General features: G+C 36.0%; 1 protein-coding gene across 1 annotated transcript in view; it reads right to left on the reverse strand.

The window, feature by feature from the left end:
* The window catches only part of AGPS (alkylglycerone phosphate synthase), a 143,890-nt gene that overhangs the window by 7,335 nt on the left and 121,750 nt on the right, over positions 1-14,805 (reverse strand). Inside the window, exon 19 of the mRNA XM_068544862.1 lies at positions 13,921-13,978. Within this exon, the coding sequence (XP_068400963.1) occupies positions 13,921-13,978 (58 nt within the window). The remainder of the gene's footprint in view (positions 1-13,920; positions 13,979-14,805) is intronic.

A 14,805-nucleotide genomic window follows, 5' to 3' on the forward strand; every position in this document is an offset into this window, starting at 1 on the left:
GAGGCAACTCAAGAGAGTGGGATGAAAAGCAGCCAATGCCAGTCTCCACTGTTATCTGTAATATAGTTTCACTGAATGTGTCCTGTGGTTATGGATGTAATTGTCCTGAAAAGACTGCAAACAACTGCTCTGACAAGATGGAGCACATTAGAACCTCAGCAGGATGCCCAACAGCTAGCTCGTCTGCCTGGTTTTACACCTCTAGTAATAATCCAATTCCACAAGGAGCTGAACCATCCTCTGAGAAGCCACCCAACAGCCACTGCATATTTAATGAAGTCGCTCACCAAGCGCTGGAAAACAGAAGGTGCTTGAAGTGCATCATTAGTTCTGTCAGAAGGATAATTTACACATCTATCTTGTCAAATTTTCTATGGTTTATACTTTTACAATAATCAATCTAACATACATTTGATTAGTGAACTAGAAAGTTAAAAAAATAAAAGGCAGTACAGGCAGCATAGCTGTGGCCCCTCAAAAACATATCTGATAAAATAATTTAACCCCTGGATGGCCTGATGGCAGAGGTCTGTAAGCTTCTTCTGTTAGTGATAACAGAATTTGAACTGACGTCAGAAATCACAGTTTATGCAATTAAAGGGACTAGAAATCTTTTTGGATTTGCTTAACAATTTAAGTCAACTACATTACAGGATAAATGTACACATAGAAAAGAGAGTTTAAGCAAAAATGCTTAATAAGCGTTTATAATATGAGATTATTGGAAATAGTCTTCATAAAATTCTAGAGAACCTTCTCTGGCTGCATCAGATGAATTGATAAATTAAAAAAACTACAATGAAACATCAAAGGCCCTAATCCCAAAGATGGGATCATATTTCAAAGTAGAAGACTTTTATTCTAGAGTTAAACAACAACAATAATAATGCCATTTGTACAATCTTTATTTGCACTGCTAGGCATTTTAGAAATTAGCTGATTATACTGATCTGGACATGTGTAACACATGTGTGTGCACAACTATATAGTAGCTGCTTACATATCTGTAGACTCATTTTCAGAAAAGGAAGCATGCCATCCTAAAGGGGAGAATGGATGAATGAAAACAGCAAATAACAGGTGGCCAAAGACTACTTCAACATTCCTTGTATGTACAGTTATCCATGAAAAGTCATGTGTGCCTTCATACCACATGAAGCTTACTCCTCTTTCCAGACCTGGATTATCTGATGTGGGATATTCATGACTACTGACTCAACTACACTCCTGTGACTTCTGATCCTCTAGAAGTGTAAACTTAGCTTGAGAACCAACACTAGAGCTACAAAAAGCCAAATCCACCATTTCTGAAAATAAGAAAGAGACCCCGTATTCCATAATTCTCATTTTTTCTACATATTCAATGCTCAAAATACTTAAGCCAGGTATTTAAGAGTCTTAGATGTATTTTTAAAGGTACAAAAATCATAGGCCAGCCAAATACTAAACATTACAGAAAACTAATGGAGGAAATTCTTTGTCTGCTTAAATTAAAAGTGGAGCTCGCTTTTTTACAATTTAATTTCTTATACTGTATATACAGACAGAATAAAATAAGTATTTTGTGTTTTTTACATAATATACAGTACATTTAAAAATTATACTTTGGGGACTTCCCTGGTGGTCCAGTGGTTAAGACTTCGCCTTCCAACGCAGGGGGTGTGTGGTTTGATCCCTGGTTGGGCAACTAAGATCCCACGTGCCTTGCGGCCCAAAAGCCAAAACATAAAACAGAAGCAATAGTGTAACGAATTCAATAAAGACTTTAAAAATGGTCCATATCAAAAAAAAAATCTTAAAAAAAAAATATACTTCGGAACAGAGAAAATAGAAGCTTTTTGAAATCACAGGCTCAACAGTCCCCTTTGGATGCTAACAGCTCCAAGAAAGAATACATTTTGTGGGAAGATCAACAGCAAAGAATGAACAGACATGTATATAAGAGGGATGGGTAATGGGAGTCTTGTGTGTGGAAAATGTGAACATGTTGGCCAGCCTAGCCACCAAAAATTATCTGGAACTAATCTTTGTGGTCTAAGGGACTGAAGACTTAGCAGAAACTACCTAATAATCTCATCTTAAAAGGGACACATCTAGGGTCTGCTAGCCAGAGTTCTTTTTAGCTAAATTAAAAACTCTCTGAATTATGAATTTGATTACAAGGCTGAAAAGACTTATTATATACTTATTTAAAAAACAAATCATGGGCTTCCCTGGTGGCGCAGTGGTTAAGGATCCGCCTGCCAATGCAGGGGACATGGATTCGAGCCCTGGTCCGGGAAGATCCCACATGCCATGGAGCAGCTAAGCCTGTGCACCACAACTACTGAGGCTGCGCTCTAGAGCCCATGCTCTGCAACAAGAGAAGCCACTGCAATGAGAAGCCTGTGCACCGCAACGAAGAATAGCCCCTGCTCACTGCGACTAGAGAAAGCCCGCACGCAACAACGAAGACCCAACTCAGCCACAAATAAAAATAAATAAAATGAATTTATAAAAAAAATTAAAAACAAATTATGAAATGGGCTGTACGTTTAGAAGATTACTGAAGCTGAAGCTCAGAAGGAGAATTTAGCCAAAGTTAAAAGCACCTAACCATTATTAAAATAACAGTATTTTGAAAGTTCTACTTTGGGCCTCCTGAATACCTTTTTAACACTATTCTACAGGTCAGATTTAAAAAAGAAAATCTAGATTTAGCTTCTTGTATGAGTGATCTGAGCACTGACTTTGTATTTCAAGATTTAATTAATCCAACTAAACTACTGGTGGATTATCTAAGGAACTAGCGCTACAGGGACACCAACCTCTTGTCAGATGAGGTTCTGGCCCCATGCAACTTGATCTGTACTGAAGAGAACAGAGAAGGACAATGGACAATTTCCACTCTTTCTGGTATCTGGTGATCTGACTATGATGATGTTTCTTTGGGAGGGAGTGGCGTGGGGTAGAGCGTTCAACCTGAAAAGAGGATTTAGTTGTCCATCTGTCTGTGCTATAAGGCACTTGTGTGTGGGGTAGAGCGTTCAACCTGCAAAGAGGATTTACTTGTCCGTCGGTTTGTGCTATAAGGCATCTGTGTGTGTGTGTCTGGCTTTGGTGGAGGTACATGCTGAAGCCAACAGGTTTCCAGCTGAGGGATGCGAATATCCAGCTTTTAAAGACACATGAGATGGGACTATGACTATCGCGGAGTCTAATGTAATGCTTAGTGGATACTTAAAGTCACGTTTGATTTATTAAGTCATCTGACGTATTTTCCACTACTAATGAAACTTCTGACATCAAGATGAAAGATTCATAGATAATTAAAATCTGGTATTATAAGATTTTTCTCTTATTAAACATTTTTAAATGTCAGTTTTCTTTATGTTAAGGTTTTATCTGTGCAGTTTATATAGCAGCTCTAAGATCTTACAGATCCTTGAATAGGTCTTTAGAGATTATGAAACAGAAAAAAAAAGCCTGAATTATCAAGATAATAACAGATCACAAGAGCTGGATTCAATCTGTCTTCAGAACACAATCAAGTGCTAATTCTGCTATACATCCCCAAAAGATGGCTTGACACGCTCAAAGTTTAAACCAAGTGGCAATTAATGCCTATACGACAGAGCTGAAAGCAAGTAAACAGGCCAAATAACATGAAATAGATAAGGACAGAAAAGGACAGTAAACATCATATGCTCCTGAAGACTAGGGCCATGTTTTATTCATTTTTGTAGTCCTGTTGCATAATATAGTGTATGCCACAGAGTAAGAATTCAAAAAATGTTAGTTAAAAAATAAATGTTGAACCAGTTATCTATAAGCCATTTTAGATAAGATGTAGGGATGCAAATATCCAGGGAAAGGCAATCTGGGTTTCCTTAATTTCCTTTGGTTTTATCTGCCTTGCATTCCCTATATTCTGACATTACTTCTTGGATATACTCAGAGCTATTCTATATTAGCTAAGATAGGAGAAGGTACATCACAGAACCTAACTCTCTTTTCCTTCAAATCTCTAGGAGTCTTTGGACTATATCAATAGCTCTCAACAGAGGCAATTCTGCACCCTAAGGGACACTAAGCAATGTCTAGAGAAGTTTTTGGTTGTCATAACTGGGGCTATGTTACCAGCATCTAGTGGGCAGAGACCAGGGATGCTGCTAAACATACTAGAATGCACAGGACGGCCCCCACACAAAGAATCTAGTCAAAAATGTCAACAGTGACAAGACCAAGAAATCTCGGGCTATATGCTTCCAAAGGTCTGTCTCCTAGGAGCCCAAACAATTTCCATAAAAGCAACATACCTTCACTGCTACAACCAACTAGATTAGCAGTGAATGGCTTTTACTATAGCAAGGTGACCTTGTTCTAAATTTGAGGCTACTGACCAAACTGAAAGAAATTCTGGAAAAAGTGGTAGACAGAAGTTATACTCTGAGAAAACGTACTATTAATGACAAATGCTAGTTTATTTCAGAACGTAACTCCTAAAGACTTGAATCTAATGTCTACTGAAAAAAACTTTTAAGCCATATTTTTGGGCCATTTTCCCAGCCAATGTGTGAAAATATATATGAAATAAAGCTTCACAGCACTGTCCGGTAGAACTTCCTGTGTCGACAGAAATGTTCTGTATCTGCAGTATTTAACACAGTAGCCCCTAGCCACATGTGGATATCAAGCACTTGAAAGGTGGCTACCGCAAATGAGGAAATAAATTTTTATTTCATTTTAATTAATTTAAATTTAAATAGCCACAAGTACCCTAGTGGTCTCTGTGTTAGACAACAAAGACAGAACATTAAAAATTAACTTTACCTAAAGTTACTTTTAACAGATCTTACACTTGAAAATATCTATTAGGATTAACTGTCTGCTAATCACCTGAAACTGACTATAAAAAGTTAATTATTCTGTAACAATATAATAATGTAGTAGAGGTATTCTGAGACTAACATCTAGTACTTAGAAGAATCTTGGTCATAAAATTGCTAGGGAGAAAAAGTTCTCTTTAGAGGTCCAAAGAGAAGTGGTATTATCCAAGCCACCTATTCTCTCCTAGTGGCTGAGAAAATACACCTGAAGCTGGAAGTTACTACAGGAATATATAGCACAAGGTAAGAGATGGCAAACACAACGTTGTCCCTGCCCTTTGTCTGGGACTGGGCATCTGTAATTGCAAGGGTAGGAAGGCGCAGGGATCAATACATTCTTACAACAGATTTTCTGTCAGCTCTCAAGTCTGTTCATCCTATGACATAGCTGAAATAGTTAAATGTTCAATTACATCATGGATTAAATTGGATTTTACAGTCTGGTCTTAGAATCTCACTATTTACAACATTGCTTCAGTGGAAAAATATTATAATCAACTTTAAGTTTTGTGAGAAAAAGCCAATCACAAAGAAGAAACTGAAGGAAAAAAAGTTAAGAGTAAAACAAACTTTCTGCTATCTTATGGTAATCTGATAAAGATTCAATATTGGAAAGGCTATACTCATCTGGTAGCTATCAAAAGACCAAAATCACAACCAGCATATTGACACTGATATAGTCAAGATACAGAACATTTCCATCCCCCAAGGATCCTTGTGTTGCCTATTTATAGTCATCCCCGCCCCACACCCAACTCCTGGAAACCACCAATCTGTTCTCTATTTCTCTAATTTTGTCATTTCAAAAATGTTATAGAAATACTATCACACAGAATGCAACCTTTCAGAATTGGTTTTTTTTCACTCAGCATAATTTCCTGGAGATTCATCCAAGTTGTTACATGCGTTAATGGTTCGTTTCCCCTTACTGCTGAGCCGTATTCCATGGTATAGACGTACCACAGTTTGTTTAGCCATTTAATGGTTGAAGAACATCTGAGCTGACTCCAGTCTGGGACTACTATGAGTAAATCTGCTCTGAATATACATATACAGGTTTATGTTTTCAATTCTCTGGTATAAATGCCCAAGAGTATAACTGTTGGGTTGAATGGTAGTTACATGTTTGATTTTATAAGAAACTGCCAACTGTTTTTACAGAATGACTGTACCATGTTATGTTCCAACCAGTAATGTATGATTGATCTAATTTCTCTACATCCTTGCCAGCATTTGACACTGCCACTATTTTTTTATTTTAGCTTTCTGATAGGTGTATAGTGGTTTCTCTTGTGGTTTTAATTTGCATTTCCCTAATGGTTATTGATGTTGAACATCTTTTCATGTAACTATTTGTCATTTGTATATCCTCTTCAGTGAAATGATTCTTCATGTCTTTTGCCCATTTTCTAATTGAATTGTTTGTATTTTACTATTGAGTTTTGAGAGTTCTTTATATATTATAGACATAGGTCTTTTATTGGATATGTGGTTTGCACATATTTTCTCTTACTCTGTAGCCTAACTTTTCATCCTCTTAACAGAGTCTTTCATAGAGCAAACATTTTTAATTTTGATGAGATCCAATTTATCAGTTTTTCCTGTAATGGATTGTACTTTTGGGGAACAGTCTGAGAACTCTTTGCCCAACTCTAGATCTTGAATATTTTCTCTTGTTTTTGTTCTGAAAGTTTTATTATTTTATGTTTTACGTTTAAGTATATTATCTGTGTTGAGTTAATTTTGGCGTAAGGTGTGAGGTTCAGATCAAGATTCTTTTTTTTTTTTTTTTTTTAACCTAGCAATGTCCAATTGTTCCAGCACCATTTGGTGAAAAAGCTATATACTTCCTCCACTGGACTGCTTTATACCTTTGTCAAAATTGGTTGGACATATTCGTGTGGGTCTATTTCTGAGCTCTCTATTCTGTTCCATTGATCAATATGTCACTCCTCCAATACCACACAGTCTTGATGACTGTATAAGTCTTGAAATCAGGTAAATTGATTCCTATGATTCTGTTCTTCTGTTTTCAGAATTGTTTTAGCCATCTAGTTCCTTTGCCTTACCATATAAATTTGAGAATAATCTTTTCTATATCTACTAAAAATCTTTCTGAAATTTTGAAAGGAATTGTATTAAATAGGTAGATCAATCTAGGGAGAATTGACATCTTTATACCATGTCCAGTTTTCTACCAATCCATGAACACATCTCTCCATTTATTTAGGTCTTTGATTTTTTTCATCAGCATTTTGTTATTTTCAGAACACAGATCCTGTATATATTTTATTAGATTTATGCATAGGCATGTACATATTTTGTTAATTTAAATGTCTTATTTGGAGCATATGTAAATGGTACTTGCATTTTAAATTTCAGTTTCTATATGCTTGTTGTTAATATACAGAAATGTAATTGATCTTGGTGTGTGCTCTTGTATTCTGCAATCTTGCTGATCTTGTTCTAGTAGATTTTTTTGGGGGGGGGGATTTTCTACAAAGACAATCATGTCATCTATAAACAGTGATAGTTTCATTCATCCTTTCCAATCTGTGTGTCTTTTATTTCACACTATAGGTTTTTAACAAAGCTGATCTTTTGCTCATTATTTTGAGTAGTCTCTTTTTACTTTTAAAGTTCCTGATACTATTGGATTATGTTAAGACCACAAAAACTGTTAAGAGCAGCTACCCCATAATTATTCTCTGAACAATAGGAAATAATTTTGGTTAGGTAAAGACATCAATATTTAAACTAAGACTGGTTATATTTAATCAAGGTTTTTTACTTCCTGACAAGGCCTTAGGTATAATTTTAGCAAATGAACAACTTAAAAACTTAAGTCATAAATTGAAATTAAATATATGGCTGACATAAACACTGCTGTTTAAACTGACCAGCTCGTCAGTTACAAAAACAAGCACTATGAAGATTAAGTTAAGCAGGCTTTATATTTCCTATAGCCTCCAGTTCCAGACTACATCTGTTTTCTTTGATACACAAAACCAGAGTTAAAATAGCTCCATTTATCACAGCATGATTGTAGGCAGACAAACCAGCCTGTCTGTTTCCAGATAGTGAAAGCAACTGTTATTAATCACAATTACAGGCCAAACCCTCTAAGAGAAACTGCATCAATACTCTCCCAACCCCCAGCCCTTCCACATCTGAACTCAAAAATGGTACTGAGAACGTCATGATACTGCCTGAAGGTCAGTAACTAAAGATGCTCCTATGAGGTTGCCTTGAGTTTTAAGTTCAGGATGCAAATTAAGGAAAATCTTTTCTACACATATAAAAAGCAATCTTTTGAGAGCTCTATTATTAACTTTAGAAGGATAATTAAACCCATTCTATTTAAAATTTATATGGAAAGGTTTCTGCTTTATGAAACTATACTGAATAGCACAGGATATTTGAAATTTACAAATTAGATGATTAACTTTAAGCAGAGAAGCATGTATGAAAATAGACATTTTTTATAGCAAATTTTGTTGCCAATTGTGCTGCTCTTTCATACAGATTGTAACAGAACCTCCTATACGGTGAGACTAACTGCAGGTTATAGATGAAAATGTTAAGACAATTGTTGAATTATATTCCTTGAATATATGGGTCTTTTTCAAATAAACTATAACCCTTTCTTCAATGGTTAGAGTAGGGGGTTAAGAATACAAACCAGAGTTTCACTTGGTGCTGTCTACTGCTTTTATTTTTTTAGAAGACTACTGTTTCTTAAGCACCTACTATATGCAGGACACTTCTGATGCTTTACATACATTATCACACTCAAGTCTTACAATAATCTGAGGTAGGTACTATTCCCATTTTGCAGATGAGAAACCTGCAGCTCAGAAAAGTTATTTCCCTAAGGTCACACAGGTAGTTAAGTACAGAGCCAAGAGTCAAACACAGATTTGATTCCAAAGCCTACGTTTTTTTCCCCTCTGTTTGTAAGGCTCTCAAACTTGCATTTGTTTTAAGATAAAGCTTAAATGGAATCTTACATATATAATGCATCTACGGAAGAACACTAAAATGGCTGGTGTTGGGCAGTTGTAGAGAAAGGCACATTATTTTACCCTACTTTTCCACTGAATAACTGACTCTGCTAATACACATTCTCAGAAATATTATGGAATAAACTGAGCCTTTTCATGATTAAACATGACCCTATATTCAAACAAGGCCTGATTATTAAACGTTTGAAGCTAAATTAGCAAGGAGACTAATGCCATTCTAACATGAAAAATTCAGAGATGTCTGAGAATTTGCAAAATTGCCCAAAGTTCTGTGAGCGCTTGGGCACTTAACTACGCACGTAACATATTCATTGAGCATCTACTTCTATGTGGAACAGCCAGTCACTGTTCTAGGGACTGGGGAACACAGTGACGGACAAGATACAGTCAGTAACCTCACTGAACTTATTCGAATGAGGAACCCATAAACTACACAAGAGAATAGGGAAGACGCCTCTAAGAAGGTGACATTTTTATCAGAGACCTTCATGATGGGAAAGTGAGCCATGCAAATATCTGGGGGGAAAAAAACAAGAGAAAGAACATCAGGAAGAGATGGAATAAATAGCAAACGCCTTGAAGGGGGAAGAGGGTTGATATGCCTGAGAAATAGCAAGAAGGACACTACTGCTGGAGGGGAAAAGTAGTAAGAGATGAAGACAGGGAGATAAATACACACAATGTATATCCTTGAAGAACCTGATAAGGACTTTGGATTTTATTCTGAATGTGAGGAGAAAATACTGAGTTTTAAAAAGATTACTTGGGCAGCAAGAGAAATGACAGCAGGGGAACAGGAGTGAAGGTGGACAGACCAATTAAGAGGCTGCAATCGTCCCTGCAGGAAAAAACAGTGATTTGAACTAGGGTGGTGGTGGTGATGCCTTCTGGTATTTGGGAGTCATGAGCAAAAGGATGGTGTTTTAAGTCCTGGGACTAAAGTAATCATTGAGGGAGTGAGGAAACACGGAGGAACGAACTGGCTCTGGGCTGAGCCCTGGAGCACGCCAGTGTTTATAAAGCGGTTTAGAAGACAACCTAGCAAAGGGAAAGCATCTTCATTTTACTAGCACATATGAAATATATTTTGTGTTCAGGCTTACCTAGTTTCTTTTTCTAAGCCATAGAGGAATCCAAGTGGTTTAGAATTTGTTTCCACACAGTCATATTTTTGACTGCATGAAAATAAAAAATATGAGAAATGTGATAGAAATAAAAGATTCCTATTTAAATGAGGCAGAACCTCTCAATAAATTAATATGCAATCAAACCTTGCTACATTCAAGTTAATAATTTCTAAAATTAAATTATTTCATCAACCTTGGAGTCTTCAACAAAAAAAGGCTTATAAGCCTAGAACCTGAAAATGCACATAAATTATACAAGGAGTTTTATTGTAACATGATCTGACCTGCATTTGTTTTATTACCTGATACTGCTGACATGTTAGAAACCTATAATCAGGAAGTATAAAAACAACCAGAAAGTCAAACTGACTTACATGCAAGAACTGAGAAAACAATGAAATAGCTATGAGGAGGAAATTAAAATGTTCATTCATTTCTGTTTTAACATCTAAAGCAGGACAAGCAACTAACTTAGTGTCAAAATTAAAGAAACAGAGGTTTTATATTTTAAAAGGGAAAGACTAATGTTTAGTATTTCTTCTCATATACTTTTAAATGCATGTGCCTCTTTTCAAAGGCTTTCAATTTCAATCTTTTTAGCTTTTGGCCTATTTTCACTATTTTATGTTCTTAAGTCAGAGGACAAGGACCCTGAAGCAGGATGACCTGAGTTCAAACTCAAATTCTGGCACTAACAATTATTGCTGATACTTTGGAGTAAGTTACTGTACACTCAGAGGCTTAATGTATCTTCATCTGAAAGACAGGAACAATATCTACTCCACAGCATTCTGATCAGGATTAAAGGAGACTGTCATGCAGAGCACCTAGCAAATATTTACAGCTTTATAAATGTTAATTCCTTTCCCTATTTTATCTTCCTTCTCTTTGATGTTTTAACATCTATAGCATTTACATGTTTATTAAAGTCACCTTTTGAGTGCTTTTCAAAGAAAATGGGAGACTCTTATCTTGGTTAAAATATGATGATATCATAATCTTACCAGTTTTGATCAGCAGCCTTTTGAAATGCTATAATATTTTACTTTACTGGACTGTAAGATCCTTCAAGGGAAGGACTACCATTCTTTGAAATCCTATTGCCTAGTGGACCAGTAATATTTATAATGTGGAAAACATATTATACAACAATATTAAAAAGCATTAGGCATACTTGGTACCAAAAATATCCCAGGAGCTATTTATATTTTTTGCTTTGGAATCAAGAATTGAATAATCATGATGTTTTGGTTAATTAAGGTTTATATCTTTTCAACTATTCTTTTAATTAATTTCTATTTGTGTTTATTGAATAATAAAACAGATTATTAACCATAGCTTTCACAAATAAAGTCTAAGTCTCAAATAAATTTGTACTAGAATTACTTAACTCTTTATTATTTTAAATTTGTGTGTATTTTTTTTTTTTCCTGTAATGACAGCTTCACACATACATTATTTCAAGTATGTTTATGTAGGTTCTGTTAGAGCCTGCTAAGAAGCTCTCAGTGTCTGGGGTGTACCTGAATAAGTATTGTCAACACTTCTGCCATACTAGACTTTCAGCATCTCACATATAGACACTATTGGCGGGACCTGAATATCCTCATAGATCCTAAAGGAGTAAAGTGTCATTGGCAAGAAAAAAAAGCGTTGGTTTGGCTTTCCTCCACAATGTTGCAGGTCATTTGGTCACTTCCATAACTTCTGTAGAATTTATCGCACTGTAAAGCTTAAGTAAACGAAGAACATCCTCTCACAATTAAGGAAATAAGTTCACCTAACCCAGTTATCTAAATAACAATTAAGCCTCTATTTCTTTCTATTTAGTACAAGATTTGGCTATTCTCACCCTCTTGCAGAATCACATCTCTCTCATATTTACTATCACAAACATGGCTCCTACAGTTCCTGACCTTAAAGGAAAAAGTGCACTTGTTGGCTGCTGACATGTACCAAAACGCAAAATTGTTGGCTATGGAAAGGAAAATTCTTTTTTTCTTCAAATAAGTAATTATAGCTAAATTATTCTGTTTCCTCCCTCCATGCAATCAATTTAGAATGAAGGACATATTACTTAATGATATTATGTAATTACTACGTAAAACATAGTAATATAGTGGCATCCTAAAATATACAAAAAACATTTAAAATAAAGTATATAGCTTTCTGAACATTTTAAAGGAAGGTGCTAAAATCCTAAGCACCTTTATGAAATACCTCATGTTTACAGTTCCAAAATTAGGTTTAGACTTTTAGATTAATCAAAAGTTTTTAATTTCATTTGAGAGGTTTCTAATATCCAGTTTCTTCCCTTCATTTCTGTTGTTCTAACATTCATTAGAATCTCCATCAAAAGGTAATAAACAGGAAAAGGAGGAAAAGAACAAATTCATTCACTTTAATGCTGATCAGTCAGCTAAGTTAGAAATTTATTTGTGGAGGTTAAGAAAAAGTAGAGGGAATGCAAAAGATTAAATTGATACAATGATGCTGGGAATTGTCTTTCTATTTCATTCATCCACATTAGCAATCTTCTTCAGGCCTGGCTGCAATAATGTCATATGAACACAGATCCTCCACAGCCCACTCTGTTTTCTACCAAAATTCTTTCAATCATCCTACAAAATGTATGGAGGGCTGACTGGGGCCAAGCACTGTTCTAGGTGCTGGTACACAGAAATGAAACAGAAGTCCCTGTCCTTATGGATCCTACTTACCAGTAGGAGGAGATAGCTAATCTCAAGAAGTATAAATATATAGCATGTTAGATAATGCTAAATGCTATGATGGAAAATCAAACAGGGAAACAGGGATACAGAGAATCCAGAGTAGGAGTATAAGCTGAAATTTTTAAATTCAGTGGTCATTTATCTTCATGCACTTCCCTAAAAAAATTTCTTTAATTAAAAAAATCTACACACATCTATCTTCTAGGCACCAATTTATATTGAGGGATATATTAAAAACACTGGTAGATATGTCTAGGTAGATATAACATAGGTAGATATATCATAATTTTTATTACTGGTGTGATCAACTCTCCAATAAAAATACTACAATGATCAAAAAGGAATACTAAAACAGCATTAAAATCTTGAAAAAAGATTTTGTCATATCCCGCCTTGATTAATTTGCTGAATTTTGGGTGGGCAGAACAAACAGCTATTCAATATATAGTACAACTGACTTTAGCTACATTCCAATAGTGGCTGAAAAACATCTAGGTAGGGCTTCCCTGGTGGCACAGTGGTTGGGAGTCTGCCTGCCAGTGCAGGGGACGTGGGTTCGGGCCCTGGCCTGGGAGGATCCCACATGCTGCGGAGCAGCTAAGCCTGTGCGCCACAACTGCTGAGCCTGCGCTCTGGAGCCCGCGAGCCACAACTACTGAAGCCTGCGCCCCTGGGGCCTGTGCTCCGCAATAGGAGAGGCCGCTGCAATGGGAGGCCTGCGCACCGCAAAGAAGAGTGGCCCCTGCTCGCCGCAAACGGAGAGAGCCCGCGCACAGCAACGAAGACCCAGCGCAGCCAAAAATAAAAATAAATAAAATAAATAAATTTATTAAAAAACCAAAAAACATTTAAGTAGGTTCTTTTTCTCCCTTTAAAAATTTTTGCTCTAATGGTCAAATACCTCCCAGGCTTGCAGGGCTATCTTGGGTGACATGAAGTTCCTGAGAACTCAGAAGGCTGTCTAGCTTCTGTTATCTAGGCAGGCTTGTCAGATCAAGCTTCTGTCAGTTACTACCACAGCACAGGTAACCTCAGTGACAGACATAACAACCTCAAAGAGAGCCCTAGAGCTCTCAAATTACTCATATTATGACCCCCCCAGCACTGTATCAAACCAAATATTTTAAACAGTAGGAATATTAGAAATTCTACCCCCAAAAAAGAATACCTCCGTGGTGATGCGACAGGCTCCCTCCATTAGCGAGGATTTCTTCTCTAGCAGCTGCCTGTATTTGGAAACAAAACAACAAATAGATCACTTTGAGGTGAAAGAGTAAGACCCAACTCCCAAAGGAGATACATACTTTCTGGGCTAAATAATAAACGAGAAGCCTAATTTTCCTTTCTCTTAGGTTAACTGTATTTAAAGAACAATTAAAACATGCAGCCTAGCTTTATAAGTTTTTTTCTAGTGAACAGTCACAGTGTCTACAATTGTTACATCAAGATTCTAGAAAAGAAAAAGAAGGAACAATGATCAATTCATCAGCACTAAATGATTAATAACAATAAAAAAATAGTTTTGTGAGGAGTCAGGTCCTACTCTGTAGTAAATATCTCACTATACCAACAAACATTAATTGACTGTATATGGTATGTCCAGAAAAGTACTAAGCAATTTACCTGGAATAACTCAGTTATTTTCACTAAAGCCTTATGGAATAATTTCAATTACTCCTATTTCACAGATAAAGAAAATGAGGCTTAGATGGTTAAATTACTCGCCTAATATCATACAGTGGGCATTAAGACTCAAGATCACTTACAAAGCTATCAGGGATTAATGATAAAAACCCTTATGGAGAACATTTCTTAGGTCAATGCCTTGGGACAAATTACTTCTCAGGCTTATGGGTATCTAAGTGTGAAAAAAAAAAACCTTGTTTTATCCTCTTAACATGTTAGGCTCCAACTAGGCTCCTTATAGAGCAATAAGGTTAGAAAGATAAACACTTCAAGCAATATATAGAATGACTGAAGTACAGGGTGAAAGAAGGGTTAGAGAAACTGGAATGACATTCAATTCATGAGCATATAACAGATATGAGGTAAA

This window comes from Eschrichtius robustus, chromosome 5, assembly GCF_028021215.1.
Source record: "Eschrichtius robustus isolate mEscRob2 chromosome 5, mEscRob2.pri, whole genome shotgun sequence".
Classification (NCBI taxonomy): Eukaryota; Metazoa; Chordata; class Mammalia; order Artiodactyla; family Eschrichtiidae; genus Eschrichtius; species Eschrichtius robustus.